Source organism: Saccopteryx bilineata, chromosome 2 (genome assembly GCF_036850765.1).
Source record: "Saccopteryx bilineata isolate mSacBil1 chromosome 2, mSacBil1_pri_phased_curated, whole genome shotgun sequence".
Taxonomy (NCBI): Eukaryota; Metazoa; Chordata; class Mammalia; order Chiroptera; family Emballonuridae; genus Saccopteryx; species Saccopteryx bilineata.
Window position 1 is genome coordinate 312,900,326 of NC_089491.1, and position 21,247 is coordinate 312,921,572.

Below are 21,247 nucleotides of genomic sequence, written 5' to 3' on the forward strand. Positions count from 1 at the left end.
GTAGAGGGATGTTGTATCGGACACCATGCAGGGACCTTCCCATCCCAGACTTGATCCCATCCCCCAGAGGCCTCAAACAGGTGGAGGCGGCCTATTTTACCCTTTTTCCATTCAGTAATTTATCCTATAAATATTTATTGAGAGTCTGTTCTGTGTCGGACCTGTCAGTATTCCAGGCACTGAGGTTACAGCCCCAAACAAGACAGACTTTTCTCTTGTGAGGCTAATATTTTGTGAGCACAGTCTGTGTTCCACAGTGGGGCCTGCATAGCTCTGGGTATGTCGTCCTCCCTGAGCTGAGTGGCTCCAGTACACTTTGGGGGGGGGGGGGGGGAATGTGGCTAGGTAAGCCTACGTTCTTTTTCACCTAAGCCAGTCCTTTCCCTGTGTCCTTCCTTCCTTAGCCCCAGGCTTCCCTACTTGTCTGAGCACCTCCTTCCTGCGGATAGTCTTGGCTGGGAAGGAGTACAGGCTCCCCAGAAATTCCCTTCCTTACTGTCTTAAAAGCAAGGACATTTTGTTAAAAATAGTTCTTTGTGTTAAGGCTTTTACTGCTGTTCCATTGGGGAATATACAGGAGGGTTACAAAAATGACCATGGGGAAATTACATAGCTTCAAAAACTGTTAAAAGTTTTTGCAAGCATTTCCTCTAGCCTAAATTCTTGAAGACTGCTCCAGAGGGGCAAGGAGTACTGAGAGCGCCTCTCATGTGGTATTGGACACCATTGACCAAGCTGGCCCCGGGCCACATTGCCACGGGGCTGCCTCCTGCTCTGCCTGAGTCCCAGGGGTGCACCCGGGGGCTTTATCTCCTAGCAGCAACAGCAGTGTTGTCATCGTCATACTGCCATGCTAGCCCCTGTCATTTATCGAGAGCTTTCTGTGTGCGAAGCCTGGTTTGTATGTGACATCTCATTTAACCCTTGTAGCAATCCTGTAAGGTAGGTGCTGGATCCTCATTCTACAGATCAGGAAGCTAGGGCTCTGAAATGGACAGATCAGGTTCTTGTCTGTGCTTAAAGCTGCTGTGGGCTCAGTTTTCTGGTACCACTTGGGCACCAGAAGCTGCTGCTCCTACTTTCTGGGGCTCTTCCATCTCTTCTGATGGGACCTCAAATTTCCCCAGAGGAACACGTCAGCCCACATCTCTGAACTCCTGGACCAGAGGCTGCAGAGCCTGAGATCCACACAGCGCTCCTCTTCCTGGGTCCGGGTGGATCCCCACTCATTGCACTGGGTCGCTGGGGGGACTTACTCCCATCCCTCTCCTGGAACATGGGGTTTCACAACTCCAATTTTAGCCTAAAAGTAAGATTCCTGGGCTTGATTTTGACAGTTAGAAAAGGTGAGTTTGTCTAGTGCTCTGTTTCCTTACCAGTCTGCCAGTGGCCTGTAAGAAAATGGCTCTCACTTAGGTTCTGGTCTTCTTTCCTTCCTCTACCAGTATTTTTCAAAGGGGATACTCAGCATTTTGGGCAGGACCACTATTGTGCAGGGCTCTGCAGAGAGGGTCGGAGTGGGGATGGATCTTATGTAACTATAGTGTAATTATCAAAACTAAGAAAGTAAGGTGCCGCAGTGGATAGAGTATCAACCTGGAATACTGAGGACCCAGATTTGAAACCCCAAATTCACTGGCTTGAACATGGACTCACCAGCTTGGGCATGGGGTCGCCAACTTGAGCATGGGGTCATAGACATGACCTCATGGTTGCTGGCTTGAGCACAAAGGTCTCTGGCTTGACGGGGGTCACTGGCTCAGCTGGAGCCCCCCTTGCCCCCCCCAAGGCATGTATGAGGAAGCAATCAGTGAACAACTAAGGAGATGCAACGAAGAATTGATGCTTCTTATCTCTCTCCCTTCCTGTCTGTCCCTGTTTGTGTGTGTGTGTGTGTGTGTGTGTGTGTGTGTGTCTCTCTCTCTCTCTCTCTCTCTCTCGCTAGGGGAAAAAAAAAGACAAACCTAGGAAAGTAAGGAATGGTACATAACTGTAGACTACATTCAGATTTCACTAGTTTTTCTACTAAGGTCTGTTTTCCTTCCCAGGATCCCACTTTGCATTTGGTTGTTTTGTCTCCTTAATCTCCTCCAGTCTGTGACAGTTCCTCAGTCTTTCCTTGTCTTTCATGACCTTCCTATTCCCAAATAGTACTGGTCGGTTATCTTGTAGAGTGTCCCTCAGTTTGGCTTTGTCAGGTGACCTGTCAGAATTAGAATGAGATGGTACATTTCAGACTCACATTTTAAAGCACCACTCTGATGGTGCCACTGTAGTCATCACAGAGCCTTTAGTGGCTGCCCATATCTTTTAGGATAAGTTGTCATCTATGGTCTCATCTTTTAGACTATATTAAGAAATTTGCATTTCGTCCAAAAGACAAAGGAAAACCATCAAAGGACTTTTAGTCAGGCCCATGATGGATATCAGATGGTTTTTTTGGAAGAAGCCTTGGTTAGAGGCAGAGACTAGTAAGGAGGTGTGTATAATAGTTGAGGTGGGAGATGCTGGCTTAGACTAGAGTTGTGCAGTGGAGATGGCGGGATGTGGAAGGATTTGAATAGTTTTTTTAGGAGGTACAATTGACAGGAGTGAGAGGCCCGGTAATTGCCGGGGCTGAGAAAAGGAAAAGTCAAAGCTAGCTCAGCTTTCTGAGTAGGGTAGATGGTGGTTTATTTACCAGGTTGGGGAACACTAGAGGAAGAGGAGGAGGTTTGGAGGAATAGATGGGACTGCTAAGTAGGTGGTTGGATATGTGGGTCAGGGATGGTTGGGTGTGAGCTGAAGCTGCAGCTTTGGAAGAAGTGGGCAAGGTGAGGAGGTGGTGCATGGACGATAGCCCCTAGAAGGGAGAATGGAGTGAGGAGAGCAGAGGGGCGGAGCTCAGGCCCCAAGGCACAGCCAGGGGCTGTCCTCTGCCATGACAGTGCCCACAGTCCGCTCCCCATCCTGGATGCGAGAACACAGTGAGGAATATTTTTCTCTTGTGCTTCTCTTCTTTTTACTTAGCAGGATCAATAGAGAGCTGACTTTGTATGAGGCCGTACCTACTTCAGACTCCAGAATTATTCTTGGTCTTCTTGATTGCTGGCGAAAGGAATATGGCCCCAACTCCTCATCCCAAGCTAAGCACTTGTTTTTTTCCCTTGTAGGCACAGGAAGAAGCTCGGCGGAACAGGCTGATGAGAGACATGGCCCAGCTACGACTTCAGGTAGGAAGTCGGAGCCCAAGGACTGTTCCTACTCTTAACCTGGTCATTGCCTAAAACCCACCACAGCCCCTCCCCCTCCAGCTGCAGTCCCTTTCCCTGCGGCCCTCCACTTTGCCCAGGTTACCTTCCTGGCCTCCGAGATCCCCCTCCCAGCGCTGTTCTTCACAAAGCCTTCACGGCTTCCTGCTGCCTTCCCTTCTGTCTCTTTTCCTCTCTCTCTATACTTTAACCCTGTTTTTGTCTACTTTTTCTCCGAGGCCATTAGGAGGAGTCCCCTGTCCCTGGGGCAGCAGGAGGAGGCCCATAAGAGCCCTCTTGTATTCCATTTTCCCCCTTCCCAGGCTGTGGGGCCCACACAGCTCCACCCGCTCTGCCTTCTCTCACCAGCTCGAGGTCTCTCAGCTGGAAGGGAGCCTACAGCAACCCAAGGCCCAATCAGCAATGTCACCTTACCTCGTCCCCGACACCCAGGCCCTCTGCCACCACCTCCCCATCATCCGCCAGCTGGCTACCAGTGGCCGCTTCATTGTCATCATCCCAAGGACAGGTGAGCATGTTGGGGAGATGGGAGGACAGAGTGTGGCTGAAAGAAACTCTGGGCTTGGGATGGAGAGACGCTTTTTTGGGACCCAGTTTATACACAGTGGCCTTGATCAAATCCTACCACTTCTGAGCCTCAGTCATTTCACCTGTGAAATGGGCGTGATCTTCTATGTTAACCCTGATGGAGAAACAGATGAGAATAGCTTAGTGAAAGCATTTGGTATCTTGCCGAGTATATAACTAGCAGAAGGTCTTGTTCTTTGACAGGATGTCAGGAGCCCTGTCAGAGTCGTAGTCCCTTCTTTTCCTGCAGTATGTGCTGGAGGAGCTCAGATACTTCCTGCAGAGCCCACGTCACAGCACTCTGAACTCATGTGCTTTGTCCTTCCCCTCCCCCACCTTGCCCACTAGTGATTGATGGCCTGGATTTGCTGAAGAAGGAACACCCAGGGGCCCGGGATGGAATTCGATACCTAGAAGCAGAATTTAAAAAAGGAAACAGGTGAGTGTTGGCCTGTGAGACCTGTGCTGAGCCAGTATCTGTCTCCCAGACAACTGCTTATGTGTTCCTCGTTACCTGTGGGGAAGACACTTGCAGTCCCTGCTCACAGTTTGCTTACTCCTGGGGAGGGAAACCAAAGAAGTTGGTAAGGTTTCTAAGAAATACTAAGAAGTAAAGGTCTTAGATGCTGAAGTAGAGGGCGATCAGAAGAGCCAGGAGCCCTGCAGGGGAGCACTGACCTGCTGGCCATTTGCTTCTGGGGCACACATGAAGTCAGTATCATCAGGAAGAGGGGACAAACTTCCCAGCCCCAGGCTGATGGCACCTTTGCAAGCCTTTCTCCTGCTTTTGGGTGGGACTGGTGATCAGGTCTTCTACCGTACGAGTGCTTTCCTTGGGTCTGCCTGGGGCTTCCTGCCTCCCCCTGAAGCCATGATGAGCAGACCGCAGGCTTGTCCTGCCCTCCCTGCTAGCTGACACCCTCTCCCCCCACCCCCACATCTGCCCTGCCTGTCTGAAAGCTGCACAAAGCCTACTTGTCTCCAGAAGCCCTGACTTGAAAAGCATCTGCTCTTCTCCCCTCCCAGCTCCTCCCTGTGGGAGGACGAGGAATTGATGTTATCAGGAGGAAAACTGAGCCAGCATCCAAGAAATGTCAAAATGACTCCCAACAGACCTGTGACGGGAGAGATGTGCCCCTCCCTGCTCCCGTGGATCTGGGCCCCTGAGCCACAATGGTCTGCTCTGTGTGAGACACCCTCCCTCTTCTGCCCCCCATCGCCACTCTCCTGTGTCCTTTGCAGGTACATTCGCTGCCAGAAAGAGGTGGGGAAGAGCTTTGAGCGACATAAGCTGAAGAGACAGGATGCAGAGGCCTGGTAAAGTTTCAGTCCCTCCCCTAGAGCCTCAGACAGACTGCCTGCCTCGCTGCTCTGGCTCCTCTGTGCCGCTCCCCGGGAGAGCAGGACAGGGCCAAGGAATTCTGAGATGGGGCAGGCCCGGTCTGGGGCCTCCTGCAAGTCTTACCTGGGAGGAAGAAGTTGCTCTAGCACCCGAGTCCCTCGGCCTTGAGCTGCTTGGGCTTGGTGTCCTCACTCAGTGCACGAGTGCCCACTTCCCACAGCACGCTCCAGCACCAGCTTCCAGGACCTGCTGCCTCAGCTGCCTCATTGCTCACTCCTTGCTGGTGCCCTCCCCACCCTAGGCCTCCCCCGTGCCCTGGAAATCCTGGTGTTCGGGCTGTGCTAATGCTGGGGCTTGGCCGACTTTCTCCCCCTCTCCACCAGGACTCTGTATAAGATCCTGGACAGCTGCAAACAGCTGACTTTGGCCCATGGGGCAGGTGAGGAGGACCCAAGTGGCATGGTGACCATCATCACAGGCCTTCCACTGGACAACCCCAGCGTGCTCTCAGGCCCTATGCAGGTGGGTTATGGGGCGAGTGAGGGGACTAAAGTGGGGAAGAGGCTCCAGAATAGACTTCCTCCTCAGACCCTCCAGACAGTTGCCCTTTTCCTTTCTGTCACCCCTTACCTAGCCCCGCAGTGACTTGTCCCATAGTTCAGGGCCCTGGTCAGACTCTCTCATCTGTTACACCCCCTTCCACAGGCAGCCCTGCAGGCCGCTGCACATGCCAGTGTGGATATCAAGAATGTTCTGGACTTCTACAAGCAGTGGAAGGAGATTGGTTGAGACTGACCCCCAAGCCCTGCAGTGGGGCTGACTCCAGATCTTTCCTGCCCTCCCTGGCTGCCAGGACCACCACCTGTAGTCACCCCCCCACACGCAAGCTCATGCACGCACTCGGAAAGGAAGCCCAGCTGCACACAGGCTGAGGGAGGGCCCAGGAGCCAGCTGGGAGGGCAGGGTCCCCCTGTTGCCAAGACGATGTCAGGAAAGTGAGGAAAGTGCCAGGAGTAGGAGAGGCCCCTAGTCAGCCTTCCTGCCTCAACCTTCCTGCTGTCCCAGAGGCAGGTGGCAGGCATGGTGCCTGCTTTTCATTGGAGTGGTTCCTGGACCTCTGAGGGCAGGGTCGGCAAAAGCGGCCCTTCACTCAAGATGCAGGGTGGTTGGGCCTAGGAGTTTGGACCCTCCAGCCCTGGGGGAAGAGTTGGTAACACCAGATATCTGGGTGGTTTTCTGCAAACTCTTCCCCTCGAAGATCACCCATTCTCTTATTTCCCCCTTCTGGAGGCTGGGCAACTCTGGAGCTTTGGGGACTCAAAGGAGAGGGGCCTGGAGTAGTCTGGAGCTTCTGCAAGATGGCAGGGCCTGGGCTGCATACCCAGTTGCCCCACCTGCTGTCTGTTCTCCCTCTGTCTGGCTTCCAGGGCAGGGAGCAGGCCCCACAAATGGCTGCAGGCAGTCTGGCCTGTACGCCAGTGAGAGTTCCTATGCCCACCAGCCCAACAACAGTCACTGTCCTTTGTGCTCTTGGCTGCTGTGCTGGGACAGTGGGATCCAGTAAGAGGAGAGGGGGGTATAGTCTGAGGCTGCCCAGTCAGGATCCCTCATCTTGATGGGCTTCCTAATTCACCCTTCCCCAGGACTGAAGGCCTGGAAGGACTGAGGATGGGGCTGGCTTTTGGAATGTGGAGGTGACAGGGAGCAGAGATCATGAAGAGCTCAATAGCGCAGGACAGTGAATGGAGTGAGAGCAGTGCTGTGGGTGGGCAGCTTTGGCCAGGACTGCCTTAGCCCCTCCCCCTGGAGTGGAGGGTGGGAATCTCAGATCTGCTGTCCCTCACCCCAGCTCTAGCCTAGCTTCCCAGGCCGTTCTCAGAGGGCAGGCTTCCTGCCTCCTTCCTCCCAAGATAGCTCTGGGACAACCTGGGGGGAGTAGGGTCAACCCCACTCCTAATCCTTGTCAAACAGATGAAAGCATCACTTAATAAAGACCCCTGAAGCCCACTCCCTGTCTCCTGGTGTCTTTCTGTACAGTTTTATTGGGATATTGGAGAGGACATGCTAAAAGTGGCATTCTGGAAAGGTTTCTTCAAGATGGGCCCACTGTAGGAAAAAGTTGGCAATTCCAGAAAAACCAGAAATTATTTTGTGACATTGTCAAGTCGTGGATCCTGTGAACTGAGCTGTGCCTTTGCAGGGGTGATAGGTGAAACCAGTATTTTGAAGGCCACAGTGTTGCCTGGGGCTGGTTTGCTATCTCCAGTTGGGTCCTCTGAATCAGAGAAGCATCCTCAAGGGGGAGGGATAAGCCTTGAAACCAGCCTCAATAACTGTCTCAGCAAAGACTGGCACCTCAGGTGCGTCTTTGAGGAGTAAGCTTGGCAAATCCCTTGTAGTTGAACCAACAATTCCTAAAGGCATTTGCTCTGGACTCGGCATAGCATTGGGAGCTGAGCGGCATTGAAGCACAGTAAGCGGTGGTTTCTGAAGCCCAAGGCCAGGATTTGGAATTTGCCCAGCCTATGGCAGAGCCTACCCTGAACTGGGAAAGCTGGAATGGTGGTACAGCCCGATCGGAGGGGGAGCCTGTATCACACTGTCCACCTCCTGGCTAGGGCCCCAGCCTGTTCTGGCCAGTCATCTGTTTCAGTCAGGCTTGGAGGGGCTGGCTGTGTGCAGGAGGCCCAGTGAGCTGCCTGCTAATAGGGCTGGGCCACCCTGCGCTGCTCCCTGGAGGCTGGACAAGGCTGGGATTGTTCCCTGGCTCCCCTTTGTTTCCCACTGCCTGCCCAGGCCTGGTCCACTGGCCTGCCACTCTCTTCTCCCTCCCGTTGACCTGGCAGAAGCACCCCGGGCCTTCTGACCCACCTGCTTCGGAGTGCAAGTCAAGCTGTGGGTAAGGAAGCTCACCTGGGGCTCTACCACCCATTGCGGGGAATTAGGGCCTGCTTCTGTTCCTCCCCCACCTACAGGGCTCCACACTACACAGACCTCCAAACCCTATGCTAAGGGAAGGGACCCCAAGAGGAGCTGGAATCCAGCCAGCACTTCCTTTCCCACCCCTCCCCCAAGTCACTGGGCAGCACTTGGGTTAGATCATTCCCATCCTGCTCCTAGGCAGGAGATACCTCTCAAGGCCTCTATCTTAAGGCTTAGCAGGGGTGCAGGGACTAGGAACCAGATCTGTCTTGTGTCTAGCCAAGTCCCCAGTACCCAGCTCTGGCAGAGAATCCCCAAACTGTTGGGGGACCAACGGGTGGTGTGAGGCCCACGGAGCACCATTGAAGTTGGTGGCAGGAAGAGGCCAGGGCTAGGCTGTAGAGTTGCTGAAAAGTTAGGGCCCTGGGATATGGGGGAAGTGTCCTATCCTCCCTCCTCTTGGGGCAGTTCCACTGCCTAGCTGGCCCTGCCCCACCACTTGTGCCAAAGAATGTGCCTGGGAGAGGCGGCCTGAGGCAGGCGGGGTAGCAGAGCCATGGCCAACCGGAGGCAGTGCACAGGTCTGGGGCTGCAGGGCTCAGAAGGGAGAGGGACCTGAATGCCCCCTGGGGCACAAGCATCCTCAGAGAAGAACCAGTTGTTCCCCTAATTTCTCGCCCCTGGCATCTGGCCTCTCCAGTAATTCTCCCACTGAGGATCATGAGTTTTCTGTGTTCAGCCTGCACACTGTGGGCCAAGGGCTTTCGGTGGTGGGTGGGTGGGCTTGGGGTCTCTGCATTGACTTCCATGAGTTAGATTTCTGCAGAGACAGAACTGGAGGATTGAGGGCCTGGACCCAAGGTCTGGGGTTACACCAAGGCAGCATTCACTCAACGCTGGGCTAAGTCTGACCACCCCCCCTCGCCCCACCCCCCACCCCCGCAATGGGGAAACTGAATGCCCCCAGGCTAGGATGGGGAGGGGTCAGGGAAGCTGAGCCACCCTCCCCTGGCCTGAAGTAAACAGCTTGGTGGCCAGCCACCACCCACACACATGCTTGCACAGCCCACCCTGGGACTCAGTGACCAGCCCCCCAGCCTGGCCCTGGGTGAAAGCAGTCTGTGGATAGGAGCAGATATCTGATTTTCTCCCACCCCCCTCTGTATCTAGGTCAACGTGGAGGTGCCGGGCCACCATGCTCAGTCTGAAGCTACCCCAACTCCTTCAAGTGCACCAGGTCCCCAGGGTGAGAGGCCACACTCTCCACCTCCTACTTCCCAGGGTACTGACTGGGGCTGAGGTTCTTTTAGCAATAGGGGAAGTCCCTCCTGCAAGCTCACTCTTATCCCTCCCATTCTAGTGTGAGACTCTTCCTCTGTTCTCTAAGGAACAGGCTTGTGACCCACTCCCTAGGCCCAGACTGCTCCTGTAAGGGTCTCCTTCCCTGGAGTGCTGGGTCTGCACCAGCCAACTCCTGCATCCTATCTTGTCCCCTTCTGCTGGCACTTGTTTCTTATCTGCTTTCTGGATATTGGAACCTGTGATAAGAGGGAGGTCAGGTTTAGTTCGGCTTGGGGGCCACTGTGTCCACCAGCCCATTCTCTTCAATCCTGCTTCCACAGCTCTCTCCCAGAGAGAGAGAGCCCAGCATAGTGAGACCCCCTCCCACCCGCCACTACCTCAGGTGTTCTGGGAAGACGGCATCATGTCTGGCTACCGCCGCCCCACCAGCTCGGCTTTGGATTGCATCCTCAGCTCCTTCCAGATGACTAACGAGACTGTCAACATCTGGACCCACTTCCTGCCCACCTGGTGAGGGAGGCTCTCCTCGACCTTGCGCTCAGTGGGGTACTTGGGCAGGCGCGGGCTGGAGTCGCGGGGCGACGCGGCCACCTGAACACATGCCGCCGCAGGTATTTCCTGTGGCGCTTACTGGCGCTCGCGCGGGGCCCGGGCTTCCAGGCGGAGCCCTACCACTGGCCGCTGATCGTCTTCCTGCTGCCGGCCTGCCTCTACCCTTTCGCGTCGTGCTGTGCGCACACCTTCAGTTCCATGTCGCCCCGCGCACGACACATCTGCTATTTCCTGGACTACGGCGCACTCAGCCTCTACAGCCTGGGTGAGCTCCGTGGGAGGCGGGGACAGGGGTTGGTGGACCAGGGGTTGGGTGAGGGGGCGGGCGGCGGTACCTGCGGAGCGGAGCGCACCATTCGGGCCTCAGCTCCTGCCCCGCGCCCCACAGGCTGCGCCTTCCCCTATGCCGCCTACTCCATGCCGGCCTCCTGGCTGCACGGCTGCCTACACCAGCTCTTTGTGCCCGTCGCCGCACTCAATTCCTTCTTGTGCACCAGCCTCTCCTGCTACTCCCGGTGGGTCCTTGGCTAGTGTTTGAAGGGGAAGACGGAGGGAGAAGACAGGGCTCCTGCAATCACACTGACACCTGGGACCGCTGGGAGGCCAGCAATCCTGTGCCTGTGCCTGTGTACTCTTGAACATTAAGAGCAATGGGGACCATTTATTGAGACTTACTGTGTGCCAGAGCCCGTATACTAGCACCATACCTGCACTGTCTCCCTTAATTCTGCCAACCACCTAAGAGGCAGATGTCTTTATCCCCATTTCACAGATGTGGTCATGTGTCACTAGGCTACACTTATATTCCATCTAGGTTAGAGGCCCCCGCCTTTCCTCTGACCCCCACCCTAGCACCAGGATAGTGACCAGCCTTTCCCTCCTGCCTCCCAGGTTCCCTGAGCTGGAAAGCCCTGGGCTCAGTAAAGTCCTCCGTACAGGCGCCTTCGCCTACCCCTTCCTGTTTGACAACCTCCCACTCTTCTATCGGGTAAGGGCCCCTGGGGCCCCTGCCTAGTGCCCCTTCCAGTCCTGCCCCCTTGATCCCTCACCTCAGCCCTGCTGCCCACCCTCCAAGCCCAGCACCTAGTCTGGCTGTAACCCCTAGACCCCCATTCTCACTAGCTCCCAGACACATCTGGGTCCACTCCCCAAACCCCTCCTTCTCAGCCTTGCTTTTCCTTTGCCAGCTGGGACTGTGCTGGGGCAGGGGCCATAGCTGTGGGCAGGAGGCGCTGAGCACCAGCCACAGCTACCACCTCTTGTGCGCACTGCTCACTGGTTTTCTCTTCGCCTCTCACCTGCCTGAGCGGCTGGCACCAGGACGCTTTGACTACATTGGTGAGAGCAGGCCCCGCCAGGCCTGGGAAAGGCCAAGGGGAGACAGCTTCCCAGAGTACAGAGAGTGAACTGAGTAAATGGTGTATTACAGACAGAGGACAATGTCTGTCACTGGAGGGTCCTCAGGGTCCAGCCCCCAACCCCCATTTCTCAGATAACAGGAAAACTAGTAGCATGTATGTTAGGGGCATTACGTTTTTTTTGTTTTGTTTTGTATTTTTCCGAAGCCAGAAACAGGGAGGCAGTCAGACAGACTCCCGCATATGCCCGACTGGGATCCACCCGGCATGCCCACCAGGGGGCGATGCTCTGCCCATCTGGGGCGTCGCTCTGTTGTGACCAGAGACACTCTAGCGCCTGGGGCAGAGGCCAAGGAGCCATCCCCAGCGCCCAGGCCATCTTTGCTCCAATGGAGCCTCGGCTGCGGGAGGGGAAGAGAGAAACAGAGAGGAAGGAGAGGGGGAGGGATGGAAAAGCAGATGGGCGCTTCTCCTGTGTGCCCTGGCCGGGAATCGAACCCGGGACTCCTGCACTCCAGGCCGATGCTCCACCACTGGGCCAACCGGCCAGGGCTAGGGGCATTATGTTTTATGCATATCAGCTCATTCACTCTTTCCAAGAATTCTTGGAATCAGGTTTTCTTATTCCTAAGTTTAGGGTAGTAGCAGGCCCAGAGGATGGGGTGATTTGCCATGGGTCAGAGAGTGAGATGAGGCAGCCCTGGGAATGGAATATGTGCCCTGACCTGCCCACCCTCCCCCTACAGGCCACAGCCACCAGCTATTCCACATCTGTGCAGTGCTGGGCACCCACTTCCAGCTGGAGGCAGTGCTGGCTGATATGGAATCTCGCCAAGGTTGGCTGGCCACACAGGACCCGACCCTGGGCCTGGCAGGCACAGTGGCCACTCTAGGCTTGGCAGTGGCTGGAAATCTTCTCATCATTGCTGCCTTCACAGCCTCCCTATTTCGGGCCCCCAGTACATGCCCCCTGCTGCAGGGTGGCCTGCTGGAGGGCAATACAAACACCAAACAACAGTGAGGCCCCATCTCTGAGCCTGCCCTGGAGGGAGGTAAAGGCCAGGCCTTGGTGTGGGAGAGGAGCCCAGACCCAGACCTGAAAAGGTGGGGGCACACCTGGGACTAGAACCAAGAGTGACTGAGGAGAGAGTGCAGAGGAGAGGAGCCGGTGGGGCTGGCAGAGAGCAGGAAGGTTGGTGAGGGTGCTCTTGATGGGGCGGGCATAAGTGTTGAGGGTCTGAGAAGGGAGGTACGTGTGTCCAGGCTAGAGAGCCCACCCCCCGGCAGAGGCTGGGCTGGGGAGGTGTGGGGGCCCTTTCATCTGGTCCCATTTCTGGTGCTCCTGGAAGTCTCTGCTCATCCCAGTGAAGAGCTAACATGACTAACTGAGGCCTAACCCCGAGTGCTTGTTAACCAGGCCAGGAAGCTCACTTTGGCTCCCACCCCTCAAACAGGCAGTGCCGTTTGCATATAGCTCTTTGCCTGTAGTGGTGCGTCCGTCCTGATCACAGTAGTGTACTCAAGGTGTCCAGGACCTTGGGGTCTGGGTCTGCTTGAGTGTGTCATGGATGGAACACTGGGTTGGGGTGGGGGGAGGTGCTGGGCTAGAGGGGGGAACCCTAGTTAGATTTTAGAAAGCCACCTTCAATGCTTCTGAAATGAGGCAGGTACAAATAAAAAATCAATAGACTTTGGGAAACACTTTTTGGGACTGAAGGTAAAACCTCTTTGCCACTCCCCATCCTCCTAACACCAACCCCCCTCCCTGCCCCACTCCGTGGTGAACAAAGAATCAGACCCCACCAATTCCTCTTCTGGAATTTATTCTGGAGCAGCTAGATGGATGGTGACCCCACACTGGTAGGCAGGGAGGTCAGGGTGAAGGGCGGGGGAGGGGTCCCGGAGAGGACCAGAGCAGGGGCCGCCAGGGGGCCAGCAGGGCTGCCAGCTCTAGGCTGTACCATAGAAGCGCCTGTAGGCCTCTTGGAAGCCAATGTGGTCCGCCAGCTCGTCACAATCCGGGTTGAGCTCACACACCTCCCTCTTGGGCTCCAAGGGATCTGGGTAGGGGGCTGGGGCTCTGAGAGCCCAATACAGTGGCATCAGCTTCCCTGCAAAATGCCCCCTCCCCTCCCACCGCACATGGGGCTCTGAAGTCCTCACCAGGGGCCCACCCTGTCCTCCCATCACCTCCTTTTCTCTCACCCCAGCCCGTGATCCAGGTAGCGCCGGAGTCTCTTTACCACCTCGCTGCCCTCCTGCTTGGACACGAAGGCTGTGGACCAGAGGGGGCAGGCATCAGGTGGCTGTGAGTTTGGGGGGATGAGGTGGGGAGCAGACTGGCCTTCCTGACAGCCAGACAGGAGCCAGCAGGAGGGAGGCAATGGGACTGAGGGGACCAGAGTGAGGGAGTGTGGGGCAGCTGGGTGATGTGGCACACAGCCCCCATCAGACCTGCCTCCTACCTGCACCTCTGCCGGACTCCGCACCGCTGGGCTTTGCATCTGCAAAGGAAAGTAGCCCGGATCACCCCTGCTCACCCCTCAGCCCCCTTCCTCCCCTGCCTGCCAGCTTGCTCTTCCCTCTCTCCCTCCACAAGGACAGAGCTGGGGGCAAATGGATTGAGCTTATATGGCCAAGGGGACTGCCAGTGGAGGAGTGAGGAGAAGCGGGGCCATGGTGCTCCCTCCTCACTGGCTGGGGGGAGTGGGGGATACTCACCTGCCTGGCCAGTGAGGCAGAGTGCAGCCAGGGCCAGTAGGGTGAGGAGCATGAGGGGTCTCATGGTGTGTCTCAAGAGGCTGCGTTGGATCTGCTGCACGGACTCAGCTGGCCTGTTTCTGTCAGCCTCCAGCACCATTTATACTCTTTGGGCTGTGCCTAGAGGCCAGGGTGGAGGTGCCTGATCATGGTGCGGGTGGGACATGGGCAACCCTGCCAGGGCTATTTGGGGGTCATCCGCCCCAGATCTACAGGCCAAACCCCAAAGGATGTTGTGGTTGCATACAGGGCAGACAGGGCAGGGCCCTGGTAGTGAAGGAGGAGGGTGGGTGGTAATCCGAGACTGCCAGCCTCTGGATGCCCCCTGCCTCTCCCTAAGGGGGCCACCCCAGGTCCCCCAGCCCCTACTCATTCTATTTCGGAGACCTAACCTCAGCCTCAGTTTGAGCACCAGCTGGACAGGCCAGAAGGGGAATGGGGGGACCCAGGGAGGAAGGGGCCCAGAGGTCCAAAATAGACTGGAGCAGAGCTGGGCTATAGCTCTCTAACAGACTGATTTCCACTGCCAGCTGTGGGCAGGAGCCAAACCCAGGGAGGGAGTGCCCAGCGATGGCCTCATTCACCCTGTGAGACACCAAAGGCAGGCCTAACGTGGGGGTGGCTTGACTCTGGTCAGATCTTGTGCATCAGGACAGAAGAAATGGTCAGCTAGCTGACAGCCAAGAGCCAAAAGCCAACACAAGTGAGGCTGGGCATGATATTAAGGACAGCTTTCTGTCTGGGGCAGGCCAGGTGGTCAATGTCGTGAGGACTACCTTCCCTGTGCCCCTCACAGGGCCTTTGAAGAACAAGGAGATGAAGAGCACCTCTGGGTTCCTGATCCTGACTCTTCCTGTCCTTGCAGCATCCTCCACATGAAAAACTTTGGGGACCTGTCCTAGGGGACAGAACATCCAGTCTGAAAACCCCCATCCTATACTTGAGCTCTACTTCTGCCTCAGCGCAGCCTGCAGAGGAGGGAGGGTAACCTCACTCTCCACCCACTCACTTGACAAAGCATTTGCTCCCCCCACCCCAGGGCCTGTGTGGCTGGGCAGAAGGGGGCAGAGGGACAGTCTGTTTGGTTGGATGCTGCAGCTCCGGGGGGGGGGGGGGAGGGGAGAAGAGCCATGGGCTCAACTTAGGTGGAGGTGGCAAGCAAGGGGCCCCTGATGTCCGAGTTTCCCAGTGCTCCTAGACCAGGCATGGCCAACAGTTTTTGCCCCTGGGCCAGATTAAAAGAAAACCTTTTTCATGGTCCGGATGAAATATTAGAATTAAAAAATGTGAAATACAAAAATGATTTGTTTAAGTAAACAAAATTTTATTATGTGACTTATTTATTTATTTATTTATTTGCATTTTTCTGAAGCTGGAAACAGGGAGAGACAGTCAGACAGACTCCCGCATGTGCCCGACCGGGATCCACCCGGCACGCCCACCATGGGGCGACGCTCTGCCCACCAGGGGGCGATGCTCTGCCCATCCTGGGCGTCGCCATGTTGTGACCAGAGCCACTCTAGTGCCTGAGGCAGAGGCCACAGAGCCATCCCCAGCCCCCGGGCCATCTTTGCTCCAATGGAGCCTTGGCTGCGGGAGGGGAAGAGAGAGACAGAGAGGAAGGTGCGGCAGAGGGGTGGAGAAGCAAATGGGCGCTTCTCCTGTGTGCCCTGGCCGGGAATCGAACCCGGGTCCTCCGCACGCTAGGCCGACGCTCTACCGCTGAGCCAACCGGCTAGGGCATTATGTGACTTATTTATGAATAAATGTAAGTAATTTAGTACAACAAATTAACAAAAAAAATTAATGTGATGTGTTGAGGTGCTTGGCATCACCTATTATTTTTTTAATATCTGGCTCTATACCTGTAGTAGCTTTTTTTTTTTTTTGTATTTTTCTGAAGCTGGAAACGGGGAGAGACAGACAGACACCCGCATGCGCCCACCAGGCATGCCCACCAGGGGCGATGCTCTGCCCACCAGGGGGTGATGCTCTGCCCCTCCGGGGCGTCGCTCTGCTGCTACCAGAGCCACTCTAGCGCCTGGGGCAGAGGCCAAGGAGCCATCCCCAGCGCCCAGGCCATCTTTGCTCCAATGGAGCCTCAGCTGCAGGAGGGGAAGAGAGAGACAGAGAGGAAGGAGGGGGGGTGGAGAAGCAAATGGGCGCTTCTCCTGTGTGCCCTGGCCGGAATCGAACCCGGGTTCCCCGCACGCCAGGCCGACGCTCTACCGCTGAGCCAACCGGCCAGGGCCTGTAGTAGCTATTCTTAACACAGCCTCTAAATATAAATCATTCAATCTTGATCTTGTTGTATTTTTTCTTTTTCTTTACAGGGACAGAGAGAGAGTCAGAGAGAGGGATAGACAGGGACAGACAGGAATGGAGAGAGATGAGAAACATCAATCATCAGTTTTTCGTTGCGAGACCTTAGTTGTTCATTGATTGCTTTCTCATATGTGCCTTGACCGTGGGCCTTCAGCAGACCGAGTAACCCCTTGCTTGAGCCAGAGACCTTGGGTCCAAGCTGGTGAGCTTTTTACTCAAGCCAAATGAGCCCGCGCTCAAGCTGGAGACCTCGGGGTCTAGAACCTGGGTCCTCAGCATCCCAGTTCGACGCTCTATCCACTGCGCCACCGCCTGGTCAGGCGATCTTGTTGTACTTTTATTTAGATTCATTAAAGTTTGTTCACAAATATAAGTTGAGCTGAAGATTACTAAATATTCTTTGGCAAGTTTTTTTAAATTTCCATATTTTCCATTATTCAATTGCTTATAAAAATGCCACAAATACAAAAGTTGTAAATCTTTATAATGGAATTTATTTAAAAAATAAAGAAGTATCACGAATCCATTTGACCAATTATTGGAAGTTAATCCTAGATTAGTCACATGCGGAATTCTTTTCCATGTATCACTATCTTCTTAAATATCTCAATTTCCAATAGTGAAAGATGCTTCCGCTTCTGAGTAGCTGAGATTTTAACTTGCATTGTTGTACAATGGTTAGATATCATGGTTTTTATGTATAACAATTTAAAAGTACCACTTATTTCATTTCCACAGTGTGTCATGCGGAGAATATTAAAAGTTTAATCGCAGGCCGCATAAACTGGGCTGTATGTTGGCCATGCCTGTCCTAGACAGACCCAACCAATCCTCTATCCACAGAGTAAGGGGTGAGACTCACCAGGCAGAAAGTTTGCTCTGCCCATCCCCTCCCCTTCACCTTCTGGTCTGGTTGAAGCACCTATCCTGCCTTTTTTTTTTTTAATTTCATTTATTGATTTTACAGAGAGAGGAGAGGGGCAGGGAGTGAGAAGTATCAACAGTTGCTTCACTTTAATTGTTCATTGACTGACTGCTTGTCATAAGTGCCTTGACCGGGTAAACCCAGGTGTTTGAAGAGCTGACCTCAGTGTTCCAGGTCGATGCTCTATCCACTGCACCACCACGGGTCAGGCACCACCTGTTCTGCCTTTGCTGAGCCCTTCTATGCTCTGCTGGCCCTGGCTGAGTGAGGTGTGAGAAACAAGAGGACTACGCATCCAGCTTTTTGTAGGGCCTACCAATGTGTGTACTCACCAGACACAAACACTGAGGCCCACTAGTGGAGCCTTTTTCAGAATTAACCCAAATTGGCAAAGAGAAGGGTGGGCTGGTCTGGTCAGAGTGACACTCCCCTGAAAGCTTGTCCTGGCCTCAAGGAACCCAGGGGACCTGGTTTCTGTGACCAGGGGCTTCACTGACCTTCTGCACATGATGGTCAGATACCCCCACTAACCCCCCTGAGACTGGAGGCTCTCAATGGACTACAGCTGAAGCCTTGAAGAGCCAGAACTCAGGAGCCCAGCAGGGGGTCTTGGCCCATAAGTGCAACCCAGGCAGAGGAAACATGCTTACAGATTACAGTGTAGTGGAGGAAGTTTATTTACGGACGTGGGAGAGAACATGGCATGACTGTCAGCGGGCTGGCAAGGGGGAAATGTGTAGAGATTGAAAACAGATTCCCCAAGCCAGGTCCTAGGGAGAGCTCAGGAGCTGGCAGGGTGTGAGGTGGGGTGGAGGTACTGGCCAGAACCTAGAGGACAGAGGCATGGTACCTGATTCCCAGGTGGGACCTGGCCAAGAATCCTCAAGTTAGAAGAAAACAGGGAGGAATCTGAGGGGTGGGGGAGTGTGTGTGTGTGTATGTGTGACCCCAAGGCACAATGGCAGTGGGGACTGCTCAGGCCTTGTCTCCCATCAAATTCCATCACTGCTTAGGGACTAGGCAACGTGTCAGTTGTTCTCAGAGGCAGCTTGCCCTTCACCTTGACCACCTTCTGCCCCTGGGCCTGAACATCTCCTCCTCACTCAGGCTCCCTCAGCATGGCCACCAGCTCCTTCTGTCCTCTGTGTAGAGCCTGCCATCAATGGGAGAAGAGACAATTGGGAAAGGATAAAATCCAAATCCTCTACCTGCTGTCCTTGCCTCCAGGCCTGGGTTCCCCCAGAATGGTAGGGGTCTGTGGCTCATGTCAAAGAAAGGCCCAGCAGGGCATGTAAAGAAGTCTCCCCCAACACCCCATTTAACAAGTGTTAATGGCAGGCTGGGTGCCTTGGCTACTGAGGCTGGGCCTCCCCAGAACAGTGCCCATGTTCAATAGGGATCCCCAAGTGTCCCCCAGATCTTCTGATCTCTCTTGGTCTGTTTTCTCCTCTGCTGCAGCAGAGAACAGGTGCCTGAGGGCAGGGCTAAGGCACTCACCTGCCAGGTTTGCCACTGGGCCTGGCCCTGCAGCTGCAGCTCCTCCACTTGCCTGCGCCCAGCCAGGACGGCGTCTGCCAGCTGCCTGTTCTCAGCCTCCTGCTTCTGCACACGACGCTGCAGGATGTCCCGCTGCTGCAGGAAGTAGGGCACCAGGTTGCTGCGCAGGTCTTTCTCAGGGATCCCGCTAGGGCGCCTGGAGAGCAGCGGGGAGCATGGTGTGGGGACGGGGAGGACATGTGTGGGTGACTGTTCTACTTCCGACTTCATCAGTGATATTCCCATCTCTAATCTCAAGTTGGACTGGTTCCTCTCACCTCCTAAGACCCAACTGCATGGCTCCTGCTCCTGATGGAAACAGTAACCTCCTGTCCCTCAGCACTGGTACCCAGGAATCCACCTTTCCCCCTTCTCACTCCATATCTTAGCCCTCCCAGCCATTCCCCTCTTGTCCACATACGCTCTTCCATCTCTAACACTCCAGGGCTAGAGGTGGCTTCAGCCTTTGACTCTGTCTTACTGACCATCTGTCCTGATGGTTTATCCACTCTAGACTGAGCTGAAGGTGTGGGGACAGTGGAAGCAGGATGAGCCTTCTGAGATGGAGTAGCTGCCTGAGAGTTGGCCCAGACCTGGAGAGGCCCTGGTATTAGCTAACAAGGGAAGAAGGAAAGATAGTTCTGGAGAGACAAGATTATAGGGCATTCTGTGTACCCAGAGTGAGGAGATGGATCAGTTCTGATGGGTACTGGGGTGGAAGCCACTGTAGGTTCTTTTTTTTTTTTTTTTTTTTTGTATTTTTCTGAAGCTGGAAATGGGGAGAGACAGTCAGACAGACTCCTGCATGCGCCCGACTGGGATCCACCCGGCACGCCCACCAGGGGCGTCGCTCTGCCGCGACCAGAGCCACTCTAGCGCCTGGGGCAGAGGCCAAGGAGCCATCCCCAGCACCCGGGCCATCTTTGCTCCAATGGAGCCTCGGCTGCAGGAGGGGAAGAGAGAGACAGAGAGGAAGGAGGGGGGGGGGGGTGGAGAAGCAAATGGGCGCTTCTCCTATGTGCCCTGGCCGGGAATTGAACCCGGGTCCCCCGCACGGCCAGGCCGATGCTCTACTGCTGAGCCAACCGGCCAGGGCCTGTAGGTTCTTTTAAAGTTTCTTTTTCAGTTATAATACTTAATTCTTTAAAAAAAAATAAATTTATTTATTTTTTTAGAGATAGGAGAGAGAGAAAGAGGGGAGAGAAGCAGGAAGCCTGAACTCGTAGTAGTTGCTTCTTGTATGTGCCCTGACCAGGCAAACCTAGGGTTTCGAACCTGGGACCCTTGCACCCTGTGTTGACGCTTTATCCACTGCACCATCATAGGTCAGGCTAAAACTTAATTCTTTTAAGTATTAAGGTCACAAACTGCCTGACCTGTGGTGGCGCAGTGGGTAAAGTGTCGACCTGGAATGCTGAGGTTGCCAGTTTGAAACCCTGGGCTTGCCTGGTCAAGGCACATATGGGAGTTGATGCTTCCTGCTCCTCTCCCCTTCTCTCCCTCTTTCCTCTCTCTAAAACAAATAAATAATAAATAAAATTCAAAAAGCATAAAAATGTTGGAAAGCATAAGAAAGTTATTGACTCTCCCTGGCCTACAATCCAATTCAGGCATGAGAGGGTGGCAAGAGGCAGAAGCCCAGGTCACTTGTGGTCTTGGTGGCCTCAACTCTTCACTCCTTGTCTCCATCCTGCACGGGTATACCAGGCAGCAGGGTTGCCCCTAAAATGTCAGCTCCAGGAGAAGCAGGTCTTTTGTGTCTTATTCATTGCTGAACCTCTGGCATTTAAAACACTATTGGGCCTACCGTATGTGCTCCCTAAATATTTGTTGAATGAACAAATGAATAAAAATCAGATGTTGGACCTAATCAGTGGTAGTACAAAGGATAGAGCATCAACCCGGGACACTGAGGTCCTAGGTTCAAAACACTGGGGTTGCTGGCTTGAGTGCAGGCTCATCTGGCTTGAGGGGTTGCTGGTGTGTGTGGGATCATCAACATGATCCCATGGTCTCTGGCTTGAGCCTATAGGTCACTGGTTTGAAGCCCAAGGTCGCTGGCTCAGCAAGGGGTCACTGGTTTGGCTGCAGCCTCCCATCAAGGCACACATGAGAAGTAATCAGCGAACAACTAAAGTGTTTCAATAATGAGTTGATGCTTCTTTTTTTTTTGCATTTTTCTGAAGTTGGAAATGGGGAGGCAGTCAGACTCCAGCATGCGCCCGACTGGGATCCACCTGGCACGCCCACCAGGGGGCGATGTTCTGCCCATCTGGGGCATTGCTCTGTCACAACCAGAGCCATTCTAGCGCCTGAGGCAGAGGCCATGGAGCCATCCTCAATGCCCGGGCCAACTTTGCTCCAATGGAGCCTTGGCTGCGGGAGGGGAAGAGAGAGACAGAGAGGA

General features: G+C 54.6%; 4 protein-coding genes across 8 annotated transcripts in view; 2 read left to right on the forward strand and 2 right to left on the reverse strand.

The window, feature by feature from the left end:
• SMG5 (SMG5 nonsense mediated mRNA decay factor) overlaps positions 1-7,167 on the forward strand; it is a 38,104-nt gene extending 30,937 nt beyond the window's left edge. For all 3 annotated transcript variants that reach the window (XM_066261834.1, XM_066261832.1, XM_066261833.1), the window contains 6 exons: positions 3,153-3,212; positions 3,600-3,759; positions 4,167-4,257; positions 5,061-5,135; positions 5,544-5,682; positions 5,866-7,167. In XM_066261834.1, coding sequence (XP_066117931.1) covers positions 3,153-3,212; positions 3,600-3,759; positions 4,167-4,257; positions 5,061-5,135; positions 5,544-5,682; positions 5,866-5,949 — 609 coding nt within the window. In that variant the 3' untranslated portion in view covers positions 5,950-7,167. The remainder of the gene's footprint in view (positions 1-3,152; positions 3,213-3,599; positions 3,760-4,166; positions 4,258-5,060; positions 5,136-5,543; positions 5,683-5,865) is intronic.
• Positions 7,168-7,953: 786 nt separating this feature from the next.
• Positions 7,954-13,003, forward strand: PAQR6 (progestin and adipoQ receptor family member 6). 2 transcript variants are annotated; one of them, XM_066261835.1, is made up of 8 exons: positions 7,954-8,059; positions 9,253-9,364; positions 9,767-9,894; positions 9,996-10,201; positions 10,325-10,451; positions 10,828-10,924; positions 11,124-11,274; positions 12,041-13,003. In XM_066261835.1, exons 2-8 carry the CDS (start codon positions 9,278-9,280, stop codon positions 12,313-12,315), a joined length of 1,071 nt encoding a protein of 356 aa, XP_066117932.1. In that variant the 5' UTR covers positions 7,954-8,059; positions 9,253-9,277; the 3' UTR covers positions 12,316-13,003. The 2 variants fall into 2 exon arrangements, with proteins under 2 accessions (XP_066117932.1, XP_066117934.1); XM_066261837.1 differs by having other exon boundaries at positions 9,253-9,328.
• Positions 13,004-13,100: 97 nt separating this feature from the next.
• On the reverse strand, positions 13,101-15,118 carry BGLAP (bone gamma-carboxyglutamate protein). Its single transcript, XM_066261840.1, has 4 exons — positions 14,016-15,118; positions 13,760-13,798; positions 13,500-13,569; positions 13,101-13,374 (listed from the first exon to the last, which is right to left on the reverse strand). Exons 1-4 carry the CDS (start codon positions 14,152-14,154, stop codon positions 13,245-13,247), a joined length of 378 nt encoding a protein of 125 aa, XP_066117937.1. The 5' UTR covers positions 14,155-15,118; the 3' UTR covers positions 13,101-13,244.
• A 1,360-nt stretch (positions 15,119-16,478) lies between these two features.
• The window catches only part of PMF1 (polyamine modulated factor 1), a 41,095-nt gene continuing 36,326 nt past the window's right edge, over positions 16,479-21,247 (reverse strand). The window contains exons 4-5 of one of the 2 annotated variants that reach the window (XM_066261839.1): positions 18,802-18,936; positions 16,479-18,457 (exon numbers count right to left, since the gene is read on the reverse strand). In XM_066261839.1, coding sequence (XP_066117936.1) covers positions 18,418-18,457; positions 18,802-18,936 — 175 coding nt within the window. In that variant the 3' untranslated portion in view covers positions 16,479-18,417. Of the gene's footprint in view, positions 18,458-18,801; positions 18,998-21,247 lie in introns of both variants that reach the window. The other variant, XM_066261838.1, reaches the window with a different exon arrangement.